This window comes from Cnephaeus nilssonii (genome assembly GCF_951640355.1).
Source record: "Cnephaeus nilssonii genome assembly, chromosome: 11".
NCBI classification, from domain to species: Eukaryota; Metazoa; Chordata; class Mammalia; order Chiroptera; family Vespertilionidae; genus Cnephaeus; species Cnephaeus nilssonii.
The window spans coordinates 51,381,216-51,408,186 of record NC_137082.1 but is presented as its reverse complement, the minus strand read 5'-3'; the positions used below and the strand labels follow the sequence as shown (position 1 = coordinate 51,408,186).

The following is a 26,971-nucleotide window of genomic DNA, read 5'->3' as shown; positions in this document are numbered from 1 at the left end:
CAGTTCTGATCTGAGTTAAGATGGTCAGCAATGTGGACAAACTATATAGACTTTGAAATGAATTAAGCCCTGCTTCCCATTTACTCTGGGCTTTTTACCAGTGGGGCCAATAAACTCTCCATTTGTTTAAACCAATCTGACTTGATTTTTGGTGTCTAGGCAGCATAAGGCATGGGGATGGGGACAGACACTTCCCTAACAGCTATGGAGGGGCCGTGAGTTCCCACTCCTCCTGGGGGGCTGGGAGAGAAGACCCACCCCCACCTGAAGCCCCCACAACACACCACCTTTCACACGCAGGGTGCTCCTAGGTAAGTCAGGGGGCAGGGACGCATCCAGATGCTCCATTTGTACTTTTTATTCATCAGCACAGACAGACCACATGATTCTTCCAGTTAGATTCAGGTTTGGAGGGTTAGCAAGAAGACAGGAGGGTTACAGTGTTCAGTAAAGGACAGACCCACAGGGCAGCAAGGGACCAGAAAGGGAGGCCCTCACTCGTCATACGCCCCACCTAGATACTCCGTGTGCCCGACCCTGAATCAGAGGCAGAGGTAGGGCCAGGATCAGCAAGGCCTCCGTTTAGTCTGACTAGATGTCAACCAGAACCTTCTACAGAAGAACTCTTGTTGTGAGTCCTGGAGACGAAGCCATGCTGAGCATCTCGGAGAATTCAGCTGACATTCGGGGTCACTGATACCCCAGGACTGAACGTGTGTAACTGCCCAGTGTAGGCCATGTCATTCAGGGACAGGCTGGTGCTCCTGTGTCCATTCCTGGATGTGTGTGTGTGGTCTGACAAGAGAGGAGGAAGACAGACTGCTTTCTGGAGCGATCAGAGAGGGTGCGGGTGGAGGGCGGGTGCCTTCAGAGGTGCTCCATAGGACACAGGGCCTCTCAGTTCTTCAGCTGAGACACTTCATACAGATATGCAGCCAGCATTTTGGTTCCTTCTATGTAGTTGTGCCTGATGGAGAGGAACAAGTCATGGTGTTGGCTGGTGTCCCGAGGTCCAGGCATACATGTGGCATTCTGGGAGCATCCCACCGTCCTGGTGTGCGGGCCCTGAGTTCTGCTTGCCTTTAGAATTTGGGTACCTGGTTCTCAAATGTAGGCTCAGCCCAAGTGTCCCAGCAGGGACCAGTCCTGGCCCTGGACTCATCGAATAGACGGGATCTCACCTAGCCCCCGACTACAAAAGGCCTTGCCTTGATCATGGCCCTCCCGTTATTTGTTTGGACCTGAAGCCGCCACCTGGTGTCCTAGCACCCAGGTCTCTGTCCCTCCCTTCTACCCTCCATGCAGGGCCTCTGCCTCTTAGTCCCTGACCCCAAGATGACCCCAGTTTCCTATCTTCCTCTGCTCTTCCTGGGTCTTTCCTCACAGCTTCCAACTCAGAGATCAACTTCCGTCTTTGTTGGTTAAAGACCCCATCACGTCTGTATAAGCCAGGAAGGAGAAAAGTAGCTTATGGAGCCAGTAATGACATGAGGACTTCCAAACAGGAAGGTGCAGGGGTCCTTCAGGAGTCGCCGGGGAAGCACAGAGATCAACAGACCACTGGGTGAACCTTGTTCCGAAGAACCGCCACCTCCCACAGGCTTCCTTCCCTACCTCCCACCAGTGTTCCCTCCACCAAGGACAGATGGTAGAGAGCACAGGAGGCGGGGACCCCAGAAATCACCTCTTAGCAGCAGGAAAGGGGCAGGTGTGGAGGAGGAAGGGTTGCAGGGGACGCCCTGGCTTTCACAGGATTTCTCACTGGTATCCACAAGGAAACTAACCCAGATTCAGGACTGAGGATTCAGAGCCTCACCTGTTGAGCTTTTCATTCTGGGAGTGGGCGCCATCATCAGCGGACCCCACGGGCAACAGCATGACATTCTTGCCTGTGGCCTCCTGAAAAGTCAAAGTCACAGGAATACTGCCACCTTCCCTGGTTAAGTCCGGCTCAACACCAAAAACTGGAGGGAACGAAATAAAAGAAATAGTTAGCTTGGGGGTTGAGGCTCCCCCGCATACCTACTACCTGTAGCACCAAGTCGGACCCTGGGACAGCAGCCCCTCTCAAGGATGGCTGGTGGTGCAGCCCAGCCTGAGAGTCGATGCTCCTTAGAGCATGACTATATAGCTACGTGTCATATGATACGGCAGAGCCCTAGCAGACACGCTGAGGGCCCTAGCATCGTCCCCAGGAGAATGTCTGACCTGTTTTCAGGGCTCTTCTCCCAGCCATGTAATGAGGGTGGTTGAAGTCAGACACCCAGGGCTTCCCGCCATGGCCCATGTACACCTTGAATTTGTTGGGGCTCTGCAGTTCAGCAAACTTCTTTGTCAAGTACTTTGTAACCTGAACCACAAATAGAAGAGACACAAAGTATTATAAAGCTCTGCACCTGACCCATAGCAGATCTACAGTGAGTCCACATGGCTTGTAAGTAGCCTACCGTAAGTCTACCAGGAGTCTACAGAGAGTCAACACAGGTCTACAATGGGTCTAGAGCAGTGGTTCTCAACCTTTCTAATGCTGCGACCCTTTAATACAGTTCCTCATGTTGTGGTGACCCCCAACCATAAAATTATTTTCGTTGCTACTGTTAATGAATCGTAATGTAAATATCTGTGTTTTCCGATGGTCTTAGGCTCTACAGCAGCGGTTCTCAACCTGTGGGTCGCAACCCACAGGTTGAGAACCGCTAGCAGGGTCACCTAAGACCACCGGAAAACACAGATATTTACATTACGATTCATAACAGTAGCAAAATTACAGTTATGAAGTAGCAACAAAAATAATTTTATGGTTAGGGGTCACCACAACATGAGGAACTGTATTAAAGGGTCGCGGCATTAGAAAGGTTAAGAACCACTAGTCTAGAGTGAGTCTACAGTGGTTTACAATTAGTCTACGGTAAGTCCACCATGAATCTACAGTGAGACTATAACAGGTCTACAATGGGTCTAGAGTGAGTCTACAGTGAATTTTTTGCTGCTAAATGCTGATCTGCATAACTGTGATAATAGAAAAGGGGATTTTATCAAGAATCAAAAGCCAGTCATTTACAGGTAAAAGGTAATGTTTTATGTCAAGCAATTCACCCTTTATGTAGATGTTCCCATATAATGATAATATTTAAACCAAGTTTTCAAAATTGTTCTTTGACTTGCTTTTTAAAAAAGATCACATCCAGACTAAAAATAGAGCCAGGTGCTGGCCCAGGGAGACCTCTTGATGACAAAATGCCAGTCCTCAGCATCCTCTCCCCATAGGGAAGCTTCTATCCTCCAAACCTTCCCGTCTGGGTGACTGCTCCTGGGAAGCCTGGCGGGCCTGCAGCAATCAGAATTTGCCCCTCTGAAATCTTCCCTGACAGAAGTCTTCCCCTCCGCTCCTCACCCCTGCCCAGAGGGTGCTCCCTTGGATCCTCACCATAACATATTGGACCCAAAGTCAGCATCTGACCTGAAGTCAGAGATCAGCTTTGGGCATGCCTCAGCACTGACAAAGGTCACTTACACGTAATGCTTTTTTATGTGGCCTTTATCTTCGATCAGTTTCTGAACTGCTTATTCTAGTAATTACTGAGTTGGCCATAGCCAAGAGGTGGGGACATATGGTTTTGGGTTTGTGTTTTTCAGTTGTTCAGAGGAAAACCTTTTGGCTCCTGAATCTTTGCCGGTGCACAGCAGCCCCCTCCCTGAGTCCCACTGCCCGTGTACCTGCTCGCTGACAACCTCAGGAGTCATGTTGGGCACGAGCCTGATGGAGAACTTGCCAACCACTTTCCTAGGAATCACGGTCTTGGCCCCTGAGCCGGAGAAGGCACCTTCGATCCCGTGGAGGGAGAGGGACGGGTACCGCCATCTGTGCATCAGGATGTCTTTCTGGAGAAAATGACAGAGAAGTTCAGGGGACAGCTTTCAGAGGAGACAGGAATGTCTTCTGGGAGGTCCCTCTTAGTCACAGCTGGCCCTTTCCTGAGCACAGGAAGGAGATGCAGACCCCGCAGGAGTTCAGTTAATGCTGGTTGACCTGAATGTGAGCTTACATACAGACCTCATAAACCAGGAACTGAGCGGGCTCTGCCAGGTAGGCCTTACACCGTCTCTGGCCTGTCCTAGAGACCATCCCACACACGTAAACAGGCGAGAGCTACCTGCTTCTAGGTTTTCTCTGCATGTATTCCAGGGCCCACGTGGTCATCAGTCAATATTTGACATTTCTAACAACCTCTCAGCACCCAGCCCGGGAATGGTCTGCACCTTCTGATGACTCAGGTGCCCACAGAAATGCCCAGATCTCTGCCAGCCCCTCTGCTCCTTCCCAAGGGGCCCCTGCAGTTGGGAGGCTTGGGGATGGACAGGTCTTGGCGTGGCCACGGCAGCACCTTGCAGCTGTGCAGCAGGGTTTGTGCTCCCACGTCCTTGGCGTACTCCTCCAGGTCAAAGTCAATCTGGTCGTAGAGCTTCAGCTCCTCCTCCGTCACAGGCGCCACAGCCTCGCTGATGCCGGGGATGAGGATCTTCCCCTTCCTGTCCACCAAGCAGCCTGGAGAAGAAAGGGAACGGTGGGTGCCAGCGCACAGGCTGCAGGGAGTCCTGGCACAAGAGCCCTGTGGTCACCTTTCCTGGGCACACGTGAGCGCCTGGGTACCTGTGCTCATACGTCAGTTAACTACCGTAATAACCCAGTGAGGTGAGCAGTACCATCTTCCCATTTTAAGACAGAGACTTAGATACGAAGGGGCAGGTGAACTGTCCATGGTCACAGACCAGGACACACTGAGCAGAGTGGTCCCAGGCCTCCTCTAAAAACCATGACACTCTCCAATATTGCCTTTTCAATGCACTTTCCACAAGAAAATAGCTGCTCCCAAGCTGAGAGAGAACTAGAGAGAGGGACAGAGTAGACTCCAGTCCCAGGAGCAATAGACTCTACAGATGGCAGCCACCATCCATCTGGGAAACAGCACAACAAACCATATGGTGAGGCAACAGGATGCCAGGGAGAGTGAGCTGGGGTCTCACTCTCAAGGAGCTGACCATGCAAGACCCCTCGCTGTGGCCAGTTACAATGTCAAACGGGCTGAAGCAGATGCTGTCTGAGAGATGTGACATACTAGGTGTACCGGTTAATAATAGTGGATTTTGTAATCAAAGAAAACACGATAATTTCAAGAGAAACATCAAAGGTGCTTTATTCAAAGTAATGTCCATTGCTAGCTACACATTTCCTCCATCTTTCCGGTAATTTGTGCATACCGTCCCAATAGAACTTTTCTTGTTTTGAGGCAAACCATTCAGAGACCCAATTTTCCACTTCTTCATGTTTTGAAGTGCTGCTCAGAAAGTGCGTGTGCCATCGATCAGAACAAGTAGGAATCTGAAGGAGCAAGGTCTGGTGAATACAGCGGGTGGGTTAATACTTCCCAGGCAAGATCTTTTAACGTGTCTTTAACTGGTTTTGAAGTGTGTGATGGTGCATCATCATGAAGCAAATTACTTGGCCATGTCTTCTAGAACATTCTGGTCGTTTCACAATCAAAGCATGGTTCAAATTGATTATTTGTTGTCCGTAGCAATCAGTATTAACGGTTTCACCTGGTTTTAGAAGCTGATAATACACCACACCTTCCTGATCCCACCAAACGCAGAGCATTGTCTTCTTTCCGAAGCGATTTGGCCTTGCAGTTGATGTTGATGGTTGACCTGGATCAACCCATGATTTTGTGCATTTGGGATTTTCAAAATAAATCCACTTTTCATCGCCAGTCACAATTCGATGCAAAAAACTTTCTTTCGTGCCGTTGAAGCAACATTTTACTGATGACTTTTCGGTTTTCCATTTGTCTTTCGTTCAGTTGATGTGGCACCCATTTTCCTTCCTTTAAAATCTTTCCCATTGCTTGTAAACGATCGGAAATTGTTTGCTGAGCAACGTTTAATCTTTCTGCAAGTTGTTTTTAGTTTGACACGCATCTTCATCCAATAATGCTTGTAATTGTTGGTCTTTAAACTTTTCCGGTTGACCTAGACGTCTTTGTCTTTCACATCGAAAGCATCACTTTTAAAGCGTTTAATCCAGCGTTCACAAGTATCTTGAAATGGAGCAAGTTCCCCATAAGCTTCCCAAAGTATTCAGCAGCACTTTTCTTCAAAATAAAGTAATGAATTAAAACTTCCCGCAAATGCTCTTTATTTTGGCACGAAATTCGACATTTTTAAGTGTAAAAATATCTGTGATGTTAACACCTTCAGAAAATTTGACATATGAAGTTTTGAAGCTTATTGTCAATACAACAAAATAGCATACATATCAAATCACATCACATATATATCAACATATGTGTAACTCCATCTATTGAAAAAAATCTGCATTATTAACCGGTACACCTAGTACGTGTTTAGAGGAAGGACAGTTGTGGGAATCTAGGGGACAGGCTGGACAGGCCAAGACAGGGCTGAGGAGCCAGGGGTGCCCAGCTGGGTCCTGGAGGCAAGACAGAGTTTAGCTACACAGGGAGGTAAGGGTGTGAGGAAGAGGAAGGCAGAAACCAGGCATCCAGACCCAATCTTTTAAAGGGAACAGTGAGCAGAGCAAGGGAGCTGAAGATAACAGGGAAGTGGTTCATGAAGAATGCTGGAACGCACCAAATGCTGATGACAGCCTGGAAATAGCCCACCAGCTGGTCTCCCAAATCACAAAATCGTGACTGAAACCCGGCTTACCCATCAGCGTAATGAGATCCGTCATGGCCTCGTGCACTGAGCCCCCGTACACTCCAGAGTGCAGGTCTTTGTCACTGCATTCCACCTGGAAGGAACAAAGACCACTCTATTGGGCTGCTTAGCGGGAGCTTATTTTTATCATGTGACAGTAAATTGAACCAAGAACATTCATAAGACCTGACAGGCAATTTTAAAATCACAATTTGCTCCCTCAATGAGCAAAGCAAGGCATTTCCTAAATTATAAAACCTGAAACAACAGAAAATACCCTTGGAAATGCCAACCACAGGTAAACCAGGAATATAACCATAGGTGAATTAGGAATACTGACCCCAAGTGAACTAGGAGTACTGAGCACAGGTGAACTAGGAATACTGATGAGCACAGGTGAGCTAGGAATTCTGAGCACAGGTGAACTAGGAATACTGAGCACAGGTGAGCTAGGAGTGAGCTAGCAGTACTGAGCATAGATGAACTAGGAGTGCTGAGCACAGGTGAGCTAGGAGTGCTGAGCACAGGTGAGCTAGGAGTACTGAGCACAGGTGAGCTAGGAGTACTGAGCACAGGTGAGCTATGAGTGCTGAGCACAGGTGAGCTAGGAGTACTGAGCACAGGTGAGCTAGGAGTGATGAGCACAGGTGAGGCAGCAGTACTGAGCACAGGTGAGCTAGGAGTACTGAGCACAGGTGAACTAGGAGTGCTGAGCACAGGTGAGCTAGGAGTGATGAGCACAGGTGAGGCAGCAGTACTGAGCACAGGTGAGCTAGGAGTACTGAGCACAGGTGAACTAGGAGTGCTGAGCACAGGTGAACTAGGAGTATTGAGCACAGGTGAGCTAGCAGTACTGAGCAGGGCAACTCCCCCAGCTCTCAGAGCCTTTTGCAGTGGTTTCAGGGATATCCTGCAAGAGCTACTAAAAGGGCAACAACAACCAGGAAAAAGAGCCAGCGGGGACCTGAAGCCCAAGGACCTGGGGTCAGTGTCCGTCCCACCGCTGCCACGCTATATAACCAGGATAAGGCAGTAACAGCCCTGGGCCTCTGCCTCCTCACCGCTCACCTCCCAGCTACTGTGTCCCCGTTGGTTATTCATACAGCAGGTAGAAAGGTGCCTTGCACAGGGTGAGTGCTCAGTACAGCAACTATGATCATTCCCAGAACTTTTGAGTCTACAGACCACCCTCACATGCAGGAACTAATCAGTCACCTGTGCAGTAGGAACCCCCCACCCTTCTGTGTCGAGGAGAAGACCGATACTCAGCCCACCAGTGAGTGGTACGTCCATCCTCCTGAGCTTCTGTGTTGAGGGTAACGTCCCAGTTCCCTTAAGATCACTCAGTCAAGGGATAAGAGCTTAGGGGCTAAAATATGAACACTGTCACTTTTGAAAGGAAGTCTTCCTAAAATGCTCTGCATAAGTCTCACATCTTCCTACATGGACTAGCACTTCATCTTTTCTCAACTGCGCAAGACAATCCTGCAAAGAATACACCCTAGCGTGAAGGTGGATGACGCTGATTCTGATGGCACTGGGCATGGAGCACCACAGGGGAATCACCATGGGACATGGGGAACGCGGCCGATACCTCGATGAAAAAGTAGCAGATGCCCCTGAGGCCGTAGGTGATGCAGGGCTTCTTCTTCCCCAGCCAGTAGTTGTCAGAAATGCAGACGTAGTCCACGTCTTTAAAGAAGGTGTCCTTTTGGGCAAAAATCAGCTCATCCAGGCCCTCGGAGCCCGACTCCTCCATGCCCTCCAGACAGAATCGGATGTTAACAGGAATTTCCTGTGATAGGAAAAGAGTGTCGCAGGCATTCAGCTTTCACATACGTTTAGTTCTTAGAGACAACAGACAGGAAGTCACCAAATGTGAAATCACCAATTTCAAATACCCAACTTCCTCCAGACCAAGCACTCTGGCAGGAGGTGTGCGGTTCCCAGTGACCCTCAGTCCCCAGGTGCTGGGCGTGTCAGGGGACAAGCCTGGCTCCAGCCACAGCTACATCCTCACTGAGAGCTCCTTGCCAGCAACTCCTCAGGTGACCACACTTCTGAGTCACAGGGATCTATGTGCTCACCCAGTGCAGGTCAGGAGTCTGCATTAAGGCCTGAGCTGCTCTCTGAAGGCTGTACGCAAAGAAACCACAGGAGTCTTCATTTGCACTCTGTGGCCACCACCAGGGCCCTCGAGAGAGGGAAAGCCTCTTCCTAATTTAGAAGGTACTCCTGCACTATGACCTCCTGCTCGCACTAAAGTACCTTTTCTTAAAGAGTGGATGCTGCCGTCTGTCTATCCAGCTCCTCTCTGCACTTTACCAGGTCTCCCCAGCGCTGTGCGGTGAGGCAGGTGGCCTTCCACACATGAGAAAATGAAGGCTGTGGTATGGCAGCGCCTCACTGGGACTGAAGTTTGCACAGTCCTGTTCAGAACTGCCCCCAGATGGCACTGCTCAGGCACACCCCCCCCTCCCTCTGCCCCTCAGATGGATTCCTTCTGGGGACCTTGGTATATGGAACAGGTAAGTGGAGCTGCTCTGGGCGGCTCTGCCCTGCACACGGCCACCCCTTCTCTCAGTTGCCCTCAGTCCCTGCGCCCAGCATGTGGCGGCCATGGGAGCACTGCCATCCAGTGGTTCTGGGCTGCGGCTTTCTCCTATGTAAAATGGACCCCTGGGCCCTATTCGGATCTACCATTTCACGCTCTAACAAACATGCTTGTCTTACAATTCTTATTTTATCATGATACAAGAGAAAGGCAAGATGCAAAAACCACCTGTACACTTGATCACAATTAGGTTAAAAACAGTTGAAAAGACTGGTAAGTACCAAAACATTAAGTCTCTTAGGGTTGAGATTCTAAGCAACTTTTTCTCTCTACTTCTCTAAAGTTTACAAACTTTCAACAAGGAGTGGAGATTTCCTAGTTAAGGAAGTATATTTCTAAAAATAAAATGTATTTTCAGGAGGCTGTAAGCCATGCAGAGAAAGTAAGGGGTTTGTCCGCTATCACAGCCCAGGTGGGAGGGTCATTTGTGTGTGGCCTGGGTTCCTGCCGAGTCATCAATAGTGCGGCCCTTGAACACTGTAAAACAATTACACCTGCAGTGTTTCCTGAAGCTGGAACACAACCTCTCATCTAAAATCTGAGTCATTGGGCTGACACTTTGCGGGGAGCCTGCTGTCTCACATCCTAGTGATCTTTGATCTTGAGAAGCCCGGCCTTGTTATGCTCAGATGGAACGGGGTGAACCAGGCTCAAGGAGGGTGACATACTTGACTTGTTTTCTGAAAGGCTTCCAGGGCATTCATCCAGCCGGCCACTGGCCCCTTGTCATCAGTCGAACCTCTCCCGTACAGTTTGCCTGGAACAGCAATCAGCAAATTCATAGCATTACAATGACAAGGAGACAGATGGAGAGTAAACCCTCGGTGAACATCTGGTAACATCTTGGTGAAACCACATACGTCTGCCCTGAGAACGTCTCTTGACATTGAAAGCCCATTTTCCTGTTATCAGGAGCCCCAAGTCTCTACCCAGCACTATTGCTAAAATGATGGGAGAATTTGCCGTCATTGAAGGCAGCCACGTGAATGCCTCCAAGTCCCTCTCCCGTCCCCCATGGATATGGCAGTTAGCCAGTGCTCACGATCCTGCTGACTCAGGGCACAAACTTCAGACCCAGGTCCAGGAGCTTACAATCAGTGGGCCAGTGGTTAAAATCTACTTCCATAACCAGCTGGTATCAATAAGGGTGGAAAACCTGGGCGGATGGGGAAGGGGGGACGAGGGGGAAGAATGATGCACCCTTATCAAGAGAACGACAAATCTCACCCCACCCCAATTTCACATCTAATCTGATAAAGAATGGGACTTATGCTTGTCCCTGATTTCTCCAGGGTATCACTGAAACCTAACAGCACAATACTGCTTCCCCTCAGTGTAAGGAGTTAGTCCCTCCCCTCTGCACCCCTGCTCCTGGGACCCCTCCTGGGGAAACAAGGCCTTCCCCTGGCCTGCTGTCATGTGACACAGAGCCCTGAGGGCGACCAGGGCAGAGCACAGATGGCCATGCCTGCCAGGGGCTCAGCTTCCCTCTGTCCTGGTCAGCTCTCTGACTTCCTCATTCCTAAGACTGTTTTCAAATGTTTGGCAGTTTTAACATGACCCACCCCAAAGTAGTACAAAGCTTAAAGCCATCACTACCCTGGGAATTTACTTTTAAATTGAACCCAACTTTTCACAAAAGCTAAAGATCTCTCCTAAAAGCATCACTGCTCTGTGAGGAATGCTGACGAGGTGACGGGGGGTGGGGGGCGGTGTGGACCACGCTGCACAGAGGTGTACAAGACAAAGAGGCATGCACCCCCCGGGCTCCTTCCAGCGTCCTTGATGCCCAGTCTGCTGAGGGAGCCTTCTGTCCGGTGCGATCAGGAGGGGCTGTGTTCTAAGCTGGCGGTGCAGGTGGGGGAGGAGTGATGAGAAAGACAACTCAAGGAGGAAGGGGTCCCAGTGCCACCAAGTCTCCAGAGAGTTGTCAAGTGGAGACTCAGCATGTGAGGGCTGCACTGCCTCAGTTCAGAACTGGGGAAGCCTCACTGACCCAAGGCCAAAACCCCCGTTTCCACAGGACGGGAAGGCTTTCTCATGTTCCTGTCTGGTGCACATGTGTGAACTTCTGGAAGCCGATTTCTACATTAGGTCCCAGCAGCCTGTTCTGGGAGGATGGCCAAGGGAGTGCCGGTGATTCTGCTGGTGAAGAAGCAGCAGGATCTGAAGCGCTGCTCTGCCAGGAGAGCGTCCTTACCGTCTCGCTCCACCAGGGTGAAGGGCTCACTGTCCCAGCCATCCTCCAGGGCTGCCGGCTGCACGTCCAGGTGGCCATAGATGCACACTGTCTTCTTCTGGGGGTCGGAGCCCAGCTTGCCAAGTAAAATGGGAGGAAGTGGTATCTCTGAGCCATCGGGGAGCTGCAAGAGGAAAGGGAAGCATATGAAGACAGCCTTTGTTTAAAAACCTGGTGTTTATGGCAGATATTATTAAAATACCTTAAGTGTTCTTATCCCTTCTCATCAACCTCCCTCTATTGTAGGGTTTAAGATCATATTGCTCAACTGAGTAATTTAATTAACAAGAAATTACTTTGCTATAACCCAGAGTACAAAGACTGAATTATGTTCACCAATTGCAGGCAATTTGGTAGATTTTTAAAGGCAGATTGTGGTTTTTTTTTAACTCTTATACAACAAAACATGTTATGAGAGGTGAGTTTGGGATGCAATTTAGTTCAGTATTTTCTAAATAATGAATAAAAACTACTACAATCTTAAAGCAGAAGATGGGTGTTTGCAAATCACATTAGTTCTGCACAGAAGGGCTGTAGACCAGGATGCAGTGAGTAAGTCACAGGAAATTGCACGAGTAGGCACTGCAGCAGGTCCTCCGGAAGGCTTTCTGGTCTCCAACGATCCCGTAAGAACGGGGCCAATGCATCAACCACGGTATTCTCTCTAGAATAGCAATGCAGGAAGCGAAGGCAGGCTCAGTGCTTCTCCTACGCCTACAACAGCTCAACTCTCCAGCCGACACTTTAAAATCCGGCCCTGCACCCTGTAACAGCTCTCCCAGCTCCTCTATTCCAACAGGGAAAACTGCCACCATTACAAAGTACCACCAGAAAATGAGGGGGGGGACGGGGGGTAAGGGTTGCAGGAGGGTGAAAAGTTCACATAATTTTGTGTCGCTGCTGGGTAAGGATTACTCATGCTAGAACCATCACATATGTCTAGTTGTTACTAGAACACAGTCTTTGTGAAATAAACATTAATAAACTCACAGAATGAAACTAAACTAACAATTTATAATCAAGAGGTAAATGAGCAACTAGTAAAAATGACAAGCCTATCAGGATGAGTGATGGGCTGATGAAAGTGTCCGCCCCAAGCTCCAGGGGCTCTGAACACCCCTAGGCATACCATACATTCAGGAACGCACCAGGCTGCCGGGGTTTTTCCAGGTCCTCAGATTTGTCTTTCCAGTAAACTCCACTCATAAATACTCAGCGTAAGTAATTCTCAGTAACCCCACAGGTACCCCTGTGCAGCCCTCACAAACACTGCTGGACTGGAATCAGGAGGCCGAGGTTTTATCTCCACTGGGAACTGGTGTGGTTCCCAGTGGAGGCAAAGCTCACTTGGGCCTCGGGTGCTTCCACTCATGAAAAGAGCTGACTGTCCACAGTACAATCCAGGGACAATGACCTCAACTGACACACCATCAGGCAAGAAAAGTGAGATAAAGCTAACCTCGCCACACCCTGCAATAGAAAATGATACTGCATCTTCGAAAATACATGGCATGAAACATGTAATTCACATGGGACTGAAATCATTGGAATGACTGAGCATGAGTGGACTGTTCACTCCAGTTAGAAAGAAACCAATTTCCTGTCAGAATCCAGCTCACACACAAAGTTCCTCTTTTTCAAGAAAAAGTGCTATTCCTCGCAGTCAGGATGCTGAAGACAGAGTGTGGGGACCTTGGGAGTCTTCGTGTTTTTACACTTACATGGATAGAGTGTAGCTGCCTAGTTTGAAAGGAGACTGATTTCTGGTGAATCTCAGTTATTTTCTAAGAACAGCCTCTACGCTAACTTACTGGTAACCCTCCGCAGTTCTCCTTCCTGGAGAGAAATGCCGAGAATGACAAAAACCTGTGCCCCAGTCCAACGGAAGAAACCACACAGAGATTTATATCCAAATCAGGCCTTTCTGGTGAAAGACAAGCAGGGTATCTGAGCGTACACTCATACCTTCTGTTTTCCAATATCCATCAGTTCCACGGAGCCGCCCAACTGCTTGATATCCGCAGCGGCCACTTCCATCATCTTTTTGATTTCCCCTCTCTTCTCGGGCCACGCAGATACGCTCTGGATGGCCACCCATTCCGCAAGCTTCTGTTTGTGGACAATAAGCAAAAAGGGATTCTCAAAAGACACTCCTAAAGGAAGAAAGGCATCCATACTTTTGCCGTGTTTCAGGCACCCAACGTTGACCTGCTACCTGTGGCCACTCCATGTTGAACATGTTGACCACACATGGAAGAACAGATCAATCAACAGATACCCTACTTTTACTGACCCTGTAGCAAGAACTATATAGCATAACAGAAACATGTCAGAATGCATATTTTTAACCATTAAGCATGAGGTGAATATAAAATGTACAGAGTCCATAAATACCTTTATATCTGAATCTAAAACAAAATTACAAATGAGGGGTATAGAAACTACCCAAGATTTTCAGTTCAGGTTAGCTTAGTTATCATCCTTATAATGGCAGGTTCTCTAAAGTGTAAGTTTTAGAATGAGAACTCTAAAGATTTCATCTGAAATGTGGCTACCAAGAATAACTTTAAATGATGATTCTTTAAATTAAACTCAGGTAACAGATTAATCTATAATGCTACTGAATCATTGAAAGCATCCTAAATGCAAAAGAGGTCTTTAATCTACTACAAGAAATTATAGATGAAGATTAAACAAAAATTTCAATTAGCTCTGCCATTTCTAGAAACATATATTAAGACTTTCTGTCAAAAGCCAAAATTATAACTTCTATACTGTAATGAGGAGGTAAAGGAAAAGATCTCTAGACTTATATATACAGGGTGGGGCAAAAGTAGGTTTACAGTTGTAAGGGAAACAGTTTATTCTCATATTATTTATTATTGTATTATTTTTCATATGAACAACTATAAACCTATTTTGCCCCTCTCTGTATACACTCACACACACACACACACACACACACACACTTTTTTTTTTTTCTGTGAGAACACTTAAGAACTACTCTCTTAGCAGATTCAAGTTTACAACATAGTATTGTTAACTATGGTAACCATGCTGTACATTAAGCCTCCAGAACTTACTCTTTTTATAACTGAAAGTGTGTGCCTTTTGTCTAGGATCTAGGATCAGGAACTCGTCACTTCCTGTAGCCCCTGGCAAACACAATTCTACCCTCTGCTTCTCTGAGTTCCTTGTTCAGATTGTACATAGAAATGAGATCATTAAGTGTTTGTCTGTCTTTAATACTTGATTTAAACAGCATAACTCACATTAGTTCCCCTGAGCCCCAAAGGACTAAACTGGATTTTAAGTTCATTGGAATAAATAAATATTCCCTTACCTTGATGTAGCGATCCTGGTTTTCATCCACATACTTAAACAGGGTAGCGAGGACCGACATCTTCCAACCAAAGGGCAGGCCTTGGAGATTCTTGGAGGGAAGAGCGACCTGTCAATCCTGCCTCTACACAGGGCCGGAATGAGGAAAAGTCACTCGGCTGCTCAGGGTCATGAACTCCTACCCCACCTTCCTGGCCAGCAGTGCCAGCAGTCATCACGAGGACTCCAGGAAGTGACCGCAGAGGCAGAAATGAAAGCTTTGGGATGCAGTGAGAGGCTCAGGTTGATCTCCCATCTTTTTCAGAAGGAAAATGTACCCAAGATTGTGTCACAATGGCAGATAAAGAAGCAAGGGCCTGCGTTGAAGACAATCTGATGAAAACTAAAAGTAGGTAGTTTTCAGTAATGCTGACTTATCAGCACATAAAATTTTAATTTAATTTTACTCTCCTGAAGCACATAAGAGAACTTTCCACTTACTATGACCACAGAGGCAACCATCACTCCAAGGACCCAGCAAAAATGTCACAGCCTACCCCTTACAGTCACAAGGGCACAACACAGCAAATAAGCCCCAGGACAGGCTGATAAACCCTGTTTAAGGAAGCTGACAATCTGAGTCCAGAACTGCTAAAGGCAACATGGGAAAGAAGGCCTGATTAGAATAAGCAGCTCCATCTACCTGCACCCCATCCCCCTGTGCATTTTCTAACACCCAGTTTCCCTTGTGTGAGACCCACCACATCCCACTCCACCCCACAAATACGAGGGGCGGGGGGTTAAGGGGGAGGGGGTAAGGGGGAAAAATCCTAATGCCACACCTTTAAAATCTGAAAAGCTTATGAAACAAAAATGATTCTGCTATATATTGGGACTTTCAAAATTGCTTGTCCCCTCCTTCAATTGACAATTCGAATCCCATCCAGTGGTTGGAAAGGGCTGTTATACCCCAGAGATAGGCAGTATTTCAGACCCGGAGCTGCAAACTCACAAGATCCCACCACATCCAGGAGTGCTGATGCCTGGGCACCGACACACTGGTTAAAGAGCATGTTTTGTTTGGTATCAGATTCCAAAGTGATTTCTGGAAAGGGGAGTGACTGTATCTGCTGTGACATGAAGCGGGAAGCTGCTCAGCAACTGAGGAAGTTGCCAGAGCTGTGCAGTGTGAGTTCAGTGAGAAGAGATCAAAGTGCTTATTTTCAGTGCCTCCTTCCTCCTCCTCAAATACCAGCCATAAATTATTACAAACCTCCCAGCCAACTCGGATGGCTTCAGCTGAGGCTCTCATCTGAAAGAGCCCAGCAAGACAGTCCACGAATGCCGCAGAGGGATTTCACGGTCGCTAATAAGTCAAATTTTCATCCATCTATCACCAAAAATGTAAACAGGAGGATGTCTATGACAGCATGCTATGCTGGGCACTTTTATTTGGGTTCCTGGTCATCAAATACCACAAGTCCCCAACTCACTGCGGTATCTTCCCTTTCATAGTATGCTCTTTGCAGCCAAATTAACCCATGGCCTTCCAGTAGAGCCACTGGAAGACAGAACTACTTACACTGCACCATTCATCAAAGGAGAGTCAACAGACCAGATTGCAAAGCCAACCCTCCAGGGTTGGGCCAAAAGCAGCTCTGAACTACCAGTCAAAGCAGGCGAGGCCCCGGGCTACTTTCTCCCTCCCACTCCCTTTCTGGGTATTTCTTGTCCTCCCCTCCCCCACACTAACTGGGACCTGCTGATCGGAATCTGTGAAGGTAAAATCGCTGAGTTGGGAGTGAACAAAAGCAAATATCCTTTCGAAATAAGTACCCTTTTCACTTCCCTCTTGAAACCTGAAGTTCCTGGGGAGTAACAAAACTTCACTAGTGAAACTAGCGGGCACGGAAGGAGGAGTGACCCTGGAACCGTCTACAATACCTACAAACCAATCTTTGTCCCCATTAACTCACGGCATACGTTACAATATATCAATACCTGAATCACGGCTTCGAGTCTGCAAAAAAAAAAACCCTCCACTAAAACGGGCAGGAACCTCCAACTTGCCCAATCTAGAGCTTTATCCCAAACACAGTTTTACACATTATCTTTCCTCACTCCCCCGTGCAAACACCAGGGACGACAAAGGTGTGAATGGAAGGTCCCCGTACAGGTGCGGGTGCTCCACCGACTCAGCTCCAGAATGACGCCCGGGACCCCATCTGGGCGGCGGGGGCGGATTGGTGGCCCTGTCTGCGAGACCCAGGCCTCAGGGACGTGGTGCCAGTGTCCGGGACCAGGGATCACCTCCACGTTACAGGTAAGGAAACTGAGCCCGACCTGCTCAGACCCGCAAGCTGCGACCCCCGCCTTTAATGCCGGCGACAGCTAGAGACCCCTGACCCGGGGCCGGGCCATGCAGCACCATCCAGAGCCTCCGCCAAGAGCTCTGCGGGCGAGAGACAGGCTTCCGTTTGCTGCGGGCCTAGGGACGGAGGGTGCGCCCTTCCCCGCCCGCGGAGCCCGGATTCCGCGCCGGCCCTGTTTGAACGAGACACCCTGGTTTTCAGTCACCACCGGCTACACAGACCAGGCGGTGGGCGCCGCCCCTCCAAACCCCCAACCCGACCCGCTGCGCCCGGAGCCCTCCGTTCCGGCCTCGGCACCCATTCTGCATGCCTAGCGAGGCGCGACTCCCGGGGGCCCGGGGGCCCGGGGCAACCCGCCCGCCCGGCCAGGGAAGGTCCCTCACCCGCCCGCTGCCGCCGCGCCTAGGCCGCTTCACGTGCCCCAGTCACGCCCCCGGCGGGGCTAGCCCCGCCCACCAATCCCCGCCCACCAATCCCCGCTTCTATAGGACTAGCGTCACCCGCCCGGCGCGGCCCGCCTACCAATCCCCGGACTCTTCCGGGAACAGGCGTAGCCCCGCCCCTCCCCGCCTTCGCCCCGCCCCCTCAGGGCAGGATCCCGGGTTGAGCGAGCGCCCGCCCGTGGCGTGACTTCCCTCTGTGTCTTTGGCTCTCTCTGACTTGGCGCCTTGGACCGGGGCCTCAATGTTGGGATCTGACCCGGTGGCTTATAATGAGGTTCTGAGGTCTCAAGTCGGGGAGCCCACACCTCACCCCCTGAACTCTCTGGCTTTGTGGGGTGTCCCATCCAGGTGGGCTCCTGAGCAGTGCACATTTTGCTGGTCACACACATTTTCTTTTCACGGAGCTTTGGCATTTCCTTCGCAAAACCTTCATCAGCACCATTACCAATATTTTAGTATATAAGTTCAATAATTCCAGAAATCAAGGAAGGCAGACTGCCAACCCATGGTCATTGTGGCCAACTCAATGCCAATTTGGGGTGTAGTGGATAAGGAAACTTTATTCAGTGCAAAGAGCTCGATTGTAATACGGCAAGAACAGCACGCTGTGAAATGACTGGGGTGGGGGGTTCAGCTCAATTCCACTCTGCCCATCTGGTTGGTGTTTCAGCCTTTCAGCTCCAGCAGGGAAATACAATCTTCAGTCTAGCCACAGGGATGCTGACATATACAAAGAAGTACCTTCCCTGGTCCTTGATTGGTTTGATCTCATGTAAATGAGGGCTCCAAATCCTTGCAGTCTGATTGGTCTGATTAATGCTAATAGAATATACCTGTGTAGCTCCAATTGGTCAGGGAAAGTGTCAGTCCTATTGGTTGAAATAGGCTCAAGATAGCAGGAATGCAGTGCGGGCTAGGGTGACAGGCCCCTGTTTAAAAATGGTTGCTATGCTCTATTTTTTTAAAATTTTGAGCCCAGTTACCCACCAGGAGCCCTTCTTGGTAGGTGTCTTCTTTCTCAGGCTCCACCTCCACAAGACACACCATTTATTTATCAAGCATCTACTACTTATATTTTACAACAATTCTTGGGCATAATGACTATCTCCATTTGAGTAATTCCAAAAGAATTTGGCAAAACTTATACCCCTCCCACATTCCTTAAGTTTTTTTCTTTAAACAAGTTTAACAACTGCAACGGATGTACTAGTAATTTCCCACATCCTATAAATATTTTTAGTGCCCATGATGACCACAGATCGTCCTATGTGGTTACTTGAGGTCTCTGAGTTTGCAAGGTTGCCACAAAGGCCTTCCCTAAGCTTATCAGGTTTAGTTTCTGGCCCCTTTTTGTCCACAGGTTCTATAAATGAGATTATTGCTGGAATGAGACAGGGTTCAGGGAAAAATACAACAACAACAAAAAGGATTTAGAGGATCTATAACACATTACCTGTTAAGTTTATAGAAGTTTTATATTTATGTGATGGTTATAACTAAGTTAGCAAAGAAGCTGTTGATAAGCAAGAGCAAGGAGGCTTGGGTTCAAGTAAAAAGTGAATATGCACTTACAGTACGGATAATCATTTGACAACAAGTAATGATAATGTTTCTCCTACAAATCTGAATAAAATGTAAGAAACTACATGTCTGGCCAGTGTGGCTCAGTGGTTGAGCATCGCCTCATGAACCAGGGGGTCACCATTCGAGTTCTGACCAGGGCAAATGCCTGGGTTACGGCTAGATCCCTAGTAGGGGACCTGCATGAGGCAACCGATCAATAATTCTCTCTCATCATTAATGTTTCTATCTTTCCCTCTACCTTTCTCTCTCTGAAAACAACAAAAGTAAATAAAGGATGGTCTTGTTTTAAAAAATGTAAGAAACTACACAATTTATTCTTGATACAGAACTCTTTTACTTGGAAATATGTTAATTATCACTTCCTACCTCTTGCCCCTTGAAATAATACAAAATATGTAACTGACGGGTGTCCTTGATTAAGGAGGTGTCCTCCAATAATATACTATGGTATTTCATACTGTCCCTCTGTTTGAGGCTTGTAAAGAGTTAATAAACATGCGGCACTTAGAATGATGCCTGGCACTGAGTGTCTTGGTCTGCTCGAGCTGCTATAACAAACAACTAAATCTATTTCTCACAGTTCTGGAGGCTGGAAGTCTTGAGATCTCACATCTGGTGAGAGCCTACTTTTTGGTTCACAGACAGCCAGGGGGAGCTCTCTGAGGTCTCTTTTATAAGGGCACTGATCCCATTTGTGAGGGCTCCATCCTCAGGACCTAATCACCTCCCAAAGGCTCCACCTCCAAATACCATCACCTAGGGCAGTGATCGGCAAACTCATTAGTCAACAGAGCCAAATATCAACGATTGAAATTTCTTTTGAGAGCCAAATTTTTTAAACTTAAACTTCTTCTAACGCCACTTCTTCAAAATAGACTCGCCCAGGCCGTGGTATTTTGTGGAAGAGCCACACTCAAGGGGCCAAGAGCCGCATGTGGCTCACGAGCCGCAGTTTGCCGACCACAGACCTAGGGGATCAGGCCTCAATACATGAATTTGGGGGAAATAAACCTTCAGGAAGGCAAGAAGGAAGACAGCAAGTAACTCCACTGCCCGCATGTTCCCAGGCCTATATGCTCTGGAGAGAGTACACAGAGAGTCTGAGCAACTGGAAATTGGTACCCTCAAAGCTCTCTGAGCCCTCCTTCAAAATTTTTCTCTTGTCCCCAGTATCTCAGTTGACTATTAAGTAAATGAGCTGTTTAAACATAAGTGTACACAGTTCAATATGTCCAGCAGGTGGCGCTGTAATCCGTTTCTTCTTGGGCAAAAAATGCTTTGCAGCCAACTCAGTAGGGAGAAATCTGATCTTGGCTTAAGGAGCTAGGTTTCTCTTCTTCTCTGCTGGATTTTTGGGGAACAGGGTCACTATGAGCGAAAACAAAGAAAGCAGTATGACCAGAGGCTGGTTGCTTTAGAAGAAGAGATATGACGTATTCTGAGAATTTAAGAAGTATAAGCATTATGAAAGTTACTATTGTTTATAGATCCACTTATAAAACATTAGATCATGCTTCCAATTACCATGATGTTCAGTCCCCAGCACCAGTCACAGAGCTTGATCTCCAGATTCTGAGGCAGTTCTGCTTAACCAAGCTTAACTCAACATCCAGACCACAGGCCCACCCATTACCCTGGAAAACTAAGAATTTTCCTGGGCCAAGTGGCCACTGTGGACAGCATGCCGATTCTCCAGAAACCCAGGTGCAGAGAAATGGCAGCTAACCAATGAGAGAACGCCTGCCGAGTAGAACAGCGTTAGGAAGAAAAGGGAGATGGGGTGAGGCGGAACGAAGGCAGGTGGCCTCCTTGTTTCCTTGGCTCCAGCTTCTCTTGCCCTGCTTCCATTCCCACAGCATCAGCCATTCCACTTGTCCAACCCCAAAAAACATGTATTCCTCTGACCTGCAGGACTTCATGGTCAGTAGGTCTGGCACCCCATTGTTTATGACATGGCCAGTGATTACCAGGGTGGGGGTGAAGGAAGGGTGGCTGTAAAGGGGCAGCACGAAGGAACTCTTCTGTATATATGGTCACATGGATCTGTACATGTGCTAAAGTTCATAAACTGGTACACTGGCTCACTCAGAAGTCAATTCTACTGTATGTTAATTAAAAAATAAAATTGAAGCCTTGGCTCAGTGGTTAGAGCATCAGCCCGTGCACCAAAGGGTCATGGATTTGATTCCTGGTCAAAGGCGTGTACCTATGTTGCAAGTTCAATCCCCAGCCTTGGTCCAGACGTGTGTGTGAGGCAACCAATGGATGTGTCTCTTTCTATTCCTCCCTCCCTTTCAATCTCTCTAAAAAAACAATGGGAAAAATATCCTCTGGTGGGGATTAACAAAAAATAAACAAATAAAATAAAATAAAATTGTAGAAGCTAATAGCAGGTAGAACTTTATAGATGATTATCATGAACTTTAAATGATTGGTATCAGCAAGGTCCCCATTACAGCAGAATTCCTCAAAGCTCCCAATGCCAGGTGCACATTTTCTTCAGTTATACAAATAAGATATTTGTTTTAGTCATGGGAAAACAAATAATGTAGGGACAAGACATGGATGTTTACTACTTCAACTTCTAAGCAATATTGACTGGAGATTAAAAATATTAAACACATAAGGATTGGAAGGATGACAATAAAACCATCATTATTTGTATGTAGGGAAGCAGGGAGACTAACAAATGCAGAGAAAAGAGATCACACGCCCTCCCAAGTGCAGATGTTCTGTTCGGAGGCTGACCTGAGCCAAGAAAGAGAGAATTTGTAAATGAACTCTGGAGTGCTAATGTTAAACAGGACTGGACTCTCTTCTGCCCAGAAAGAAGCTATTGTTTAGCACTGAAAGTGACTAAGCTCTGAGAGCAGCCAGAAATGTCAGCAGCCAGGAGGACTGGAAACACTACATGTTATGGGGGAGAAAGAACACCCAGAAATCTGCCTCCTGGTTGCAGGTAACAACACAACCTAGCTGGTTATGCTGATGAGATGCTCACCCTCTGATGGGACAGAGGCCATAGAGCGGATTGGGGGGCGGGGTGTGGAGTTGGGGGACCTGCTGCCAGACCCTCACCCTGATTCCCATAGTCACATTCACACGTCCACTTCTGTCAGAGGAGCAGGAAATGCAGGCAAGCTGCCAACTCAAAGTCAATGAAGCCAGGACCTTCCCCACCCTCTTGGGATTTGCAGCCTAAGGCAGCAATGATGTCCAGGGGCACATCAGACTTTTGGACAACTAAGCACTTCTTTCCCATTAGAAGTGCAATATGTAAAAGAAAACGGGCAAGTGCATTTGGCAGAAGGGGTGAGTGAATAAGGGAAAAAATGGCATGACAGAGTGAAAGAACTTGGCTGGAAAGGGAGATGGTGTTGGAGGAAGGCAGCATGAGGGAATTAGGTGAAGAGGATGCTGAGTTCATAGGTCTGTGTGATGAAGGGCAACTTGTTGTTAGAGTTACTCGATTCCTTGTGCTGACTGGCATTTTTTGTGTGAGGTTTTCTTGTAATCCTGTGCCTTGGCAAGCATGCACAATACAGTTGTTGTAACTTTAAGAAGACATTGTTGTCCTAAGACCGTGGTCGGCAAACTGCGGCTTGCGAGCCACATGCGGCTCTTTGGCCCCTTGAGTGTGGCTCTTCCACAAAATACCACGGCCTGGGCGAGTCTATTTTGAAGAAGTGGCGTTAGAAGAAGTTTAAGTTTAAAAAATTTGGCTCTCAAGAGAAATTTCAATCGTTGTACTGTTGATATTTGGCTCTGTTGACTAATGAGTTTGCCGACCACTGGCCTAAGATGTTAGTTGCAATCAGAACAGCCATCATTGTGCTTTCTAGAGAATCCATTTTGTGATGTCACAGAAGCTGCCATGCTTTATCAGAAAGCTCTCTTTCATGAGCACCTGATATTTTCTTTTAGCTCCTGAGGTATTCTAGCAGGGACCCATATTTATACACCCATGTTCATGGCAGCATTAGTCACAATAGCCAAAAGATGGGTCAACCCAGGTGTCCACACATAGTACTTGCTAACAGCATATGAGGACTGAGAGGGCCAGGAAGGACTGTTAGTGCCTAAAGCACGGACAGGCTGGTGGCACTCTCCTAAAACTAAGTCAGCATGAAAGCAACCCCCGACCAGAAATTAACTGCATGCAAGCCCCACAAATTTCGTTTTCCCCATGATGATTATTTAAATGCTCTTCATGAAATATCCAGGATACCATGATTTTAAGTACTTTGAACAAATAGTTTGAGTTTTTGTGCCATCATAAGCCCTGACAATGCCCATCGAAAAATCCACTCAGCATCATATGTCATCAGGGTGCTGCAAATTAAAACAAGAATGAGATATAACCACACACCTATTAAAATGGTCAAAGTCCAAAACATTGACATCAAATGCTGGCCAGGATGTGGAGCAATAAGAACTCTCGTTCATTGCTAGTGGGAATGTAAAATGGTGCAGCCACTTTGGAAAACATTTTGGCAGTTTCTTACAAAACTAAGCATACTCTGACCATATGATCTAAAAATTGCATTCCTTGGTATTTAACCAAAGGAGTTATGTCCGCACAAAAATCTGCAAGTGGATATTTACATAAGCTTTATTCACGATTGCCAACACTTAGAAGCAACCAAGGCGTCCCTTGGTAGGTGATGCATAAATTAACCGGCACAAGTACTTTCAGCAGCACTTGGAGAGATTAATGGGGGTGAGAGAAAGTGGGGGTGTTTTGACACTCTGGCTTCTCATGTGCTGACATTTAATAAACCTTGGTAAGGAGAATCTAATTCCAGAGCTATCAGTATTTTTAGGATCAGTATTTTAAGATTGTAGTGAACCCCCCTATAGCACGTGTCCCATCAACACGCACTTCACGTCACAGTTTTTGAGGGCAGTATACCTCTTTCCATTCATGGTTTGCTGAACCATCCCCACCATACACGTGTAGGTTACTTCCAACTCCTTGCTGTCATAAATTGTGTTGTAAAGACACACTGTTGGACAACTTTGACCAATTCTCCTAAATCAAGGTAAACATGTATCGAGCTTTACCAACTGGATGATCTGGGCACTCGAAGCAAGATTGCAAAAGAAGCCAGTCATTGTTTTGCTGCTGCCTGTTTTGTTTTTACCATTCTAAGCTCCTGCCTCCTGCCCTCTTGGCACCCTGGCCTCTGGTTGTTGTGAAGGATCCCAGAGGGAACTACACCTGGACCCCCACCCAGACTAGGAAATAACTTCTCCTTCCCCTCCAAACAAAACTCTCATTTATAAATAGGACTGATCTCACTGAAGACAAATGATGAAGTAAAACCCAAGCGGTGGTCTCGTTAACCTTTCTCTGTGGAATGTGAGTAGAGACATTTTTTGGGTGGGGAGGGGACTTTGGCTATCCCCCATTTTCTTCGGGCTTCCTCTCCCTCGCCCCGTGACGGGGGATCAGAAACAAGCCTCCTTCTGAAAGGCAGCCGGCCCTTTCCTGAGCTGTCGCCACCCTGCGGATGTGGTAGTCACTGCTGGGATGGGCAACAAAGACCCTCGTAGGAAAGCTAAGCCCGAGTCAAAATCTTGTTCTTGGATGGCAAACGACTGGTAACGCTGGCAAACGTTTGAAACGTTCTTGGCTTGTGGCAGATTATTTCAATCGTTGATTGTGACATGTGTACATTTCATGCTCTCACTCTAAAGCGGGAAATCCCGGCATTGAAAGAGGAATCAGAGCATCAACCTAGAAGCAGTGAGTGGGCCTCTAACCTACTAACAGATCAGATACAAAAGGCCATGCCCTTTTCTGTGAGGTTTTAGGTAATAACATTCACCGCATCATCTCGGTGGGGCGCTGGGAGAATGATGTGAGCTAATGTATGCAAACATATGAAGTACACACAAGCATAGGTGTGTTTGTTGTTGTCAGTCTTTGTAGAAAGAAAAATATTTTTATGAGCTCGACGTATATAGAAATGTAGCAGAATCAAGCATTAGCAAAGCTATTTGGTATAATCAGAGTCAGAAAACTACAGAATTGTACTCTTTCTTCCAGTAATGGCCTACAAGCAAAATATTCATATTCTGTTCTCAGCAACAAGTTCAACTGTCAGTCTATTAGTTCAGAATCCAAAGGATATGTTCAAACATATTCGTAACCCAGTGATGTGTCTGCGTTGTTCAATGTAGCCTCAGGAAATCAGAAAGAAATATTTATGTGTTAAAAGAGAAATTGTCAAGAAAAATTCCACAGGGTGCTCAGAGTTTTCTGATCTTTCAGAGAGAAGGCTAGACTGCATCTTCCTCTCATTTCTTCGGATTAGGTGCTGGGATTACAACATGAAACAAGACAGAGTCTCCAGTCTCTTGTCTAATGGAAGAAATCAATGAATAAACAGTCTAGTCTACATGCTTAATTAAAACAGACAACCCTGATTACGTGGTATGTTTGCTCTGCTCTGTTGTGGTAGGTGCCAGAAACCTGGGCGTGGGGCATAGGTTCCGGACTGGAGCACAGGGTGCCTTTCATCTGCTCACAGGGCGTTCCCTGTCGGTTCTACAGACCTAAGTTTCCATCTCCTTCAGAACAAGGGAAACCTGCCTTAGAGCTTTTGTGTGAATTAGGTATGATTGGAGGGATCATCACACGCAGCCATTTCTAGTAATAGGACTTCACTTTTCATAGTTTGGGTTAGGGAGTAGGGGAAAGTAGTTCCTGAATTTCATAGTTTTTTGTTTTGTTTTGTTTTTTGTTTTTTTAAGGAGTCAAAGCCTATTCAAATCAACTTGTGAAGCCAGCACCTGGCCAGGCTACTCTCCCAGCTCTACCCATACTCTTAGCCTGACCAGGCCCCACAAGGCTGCGGGCACCAACATGCAGCAACTAGGGCTCCTGGAAGATGAGACCAAACTCCTGTTTCTTTGTTGGTTAAGCCAAAGCTTCACATTGTGTTGTTAATGCAATGGTGTTTTTGTTTATCTTTTTGCTGCTCTAGGGAAAGATCGTTTGTACCAGCTGGCCTATCAGTCACCATCCTGTGAATTCCCCAAAAAAGCCCTCTTTGGACAGATATTTTTAAAAGGCTCCTCCCTTCCCCCCCGCCCCCCCCCCCCCCCCCCCCCGTGAGCTCCCACCCCCAGGAAGAGGGTTTAGTGAGCTGGGCTCTGGTGGACTTCAGCCCCACCCGCCTCTCGTGGCTTCCTGCAGTGTGCAACCCGCATAGCAGGAGGTCATGCACAGGTCCTGCCTCCCAGAGGTTTACTTTTGGCTCCAGAGAGGACCGTGATTTCTGTACCAAAACAATGCTGAATGTTCGAAGGCCCTCTTCAATGTGGGCTTATCATTTTCTTCTGTATACTTTTCTTTTTAAAATGCCAAAAGAGCCCTAGCTGGTTTGGCTCAGTGGATAGAGCATCAGCCTGCGGACCGAAGGGTCCTGGTTTCAATTCCAGTCAAGGGCACGTGCCAGGGTTGCAGGCTCGGTCCCCAGGGTGGGGCGTGCAGGAGGCAGCTGATCAATGACTCTCTCTTATCATTGATGTTTCTATCTCTCTCTATCCTTCTCCCTTCCTCTCTGAAATCAATACAATTATATTTTTAAAAATGCCAAAAGAAGTGTGATTATTAACATATTTTTAAAACTTACACAAGTAACGCTCACTTTGCAAATCCTGACTTTGATTT

General features: G+C 47.4%; 1 protein-coding gene across 2 annotated transcripts; it reads right to left on the bottom strand.

The window, feature by feature from the left end:
- Window positions 1-322: 322 nt before the first annotated feature.
- CNDP2 (carnosine dipeptidase 2) lies at window positions 323-17,685 on the bottom strand. Of its 2 annotated transcripts, XM_079783560.1 has the most exons (12): window positions 17,650-17,685; window positions 14,914-15,049; window positions 13,536-13,679; window positions 11,532-11,694; window positions 10,000-10,088; window positions 8,312-8,512; window positions 6,727-6,811; window positions 4,386-4,546; window positions 3,718-3,882; window positions 2,209-2,350; window positions 1,817-1,964; window positions 324-967 (listed from the first exon to the last, which is right to left on the bottom strand). In XM_079783560.1, exons 2-12 carry the CDS (start codon window positions 14,971-14,973, stop codon window positions 898-900), a joined length of 1,428 nt encoding a protein of 475 aa, XP_079639686.1. In that variant the 5' UTR covers window positions 14,974-15,049; window positions 17,650-17,685; the 3' UTR covers window positions 324-897. The 2 variants fall into 2 exon arrangements, with proteins under 2 accessions (XP_079639687.1, XP_079639686.1); XM_079783561.1 differs by lacking the exon at window positions 17,650-17,685 and having other exon boundaries at window positions 323-967; window positions 14,914-14,988.
- Between the last annotated feature and the right edge of the window lie 9,286 nt (window positions 17,686-26,971).

Bases quoted from the DNA above. Each gene is read 5' to 3' on its own strand.
- CNDP2 (XM_079783560.1), bottom strand. From the start codon at position 14,973: ATGTCGGTCCTCGCTACCCTGTTTAAGTATGTGGATGAAAACCAGGAT. The intron at 10,089-11,531 runs GTAAGGACGCTC...TTGCTGTTCCAG, and splicing joins CACCCTGGTGGAGCGAGACG to GCAAACTGTACGGGAGAGGT. The intron at 968-1,816 runs GTGAGGCTCTGA...CCTCTCCATCAG, and splicing joins CAGAATGAAAAGCTCAACAG to GCACAACTACATAGAAGGAA.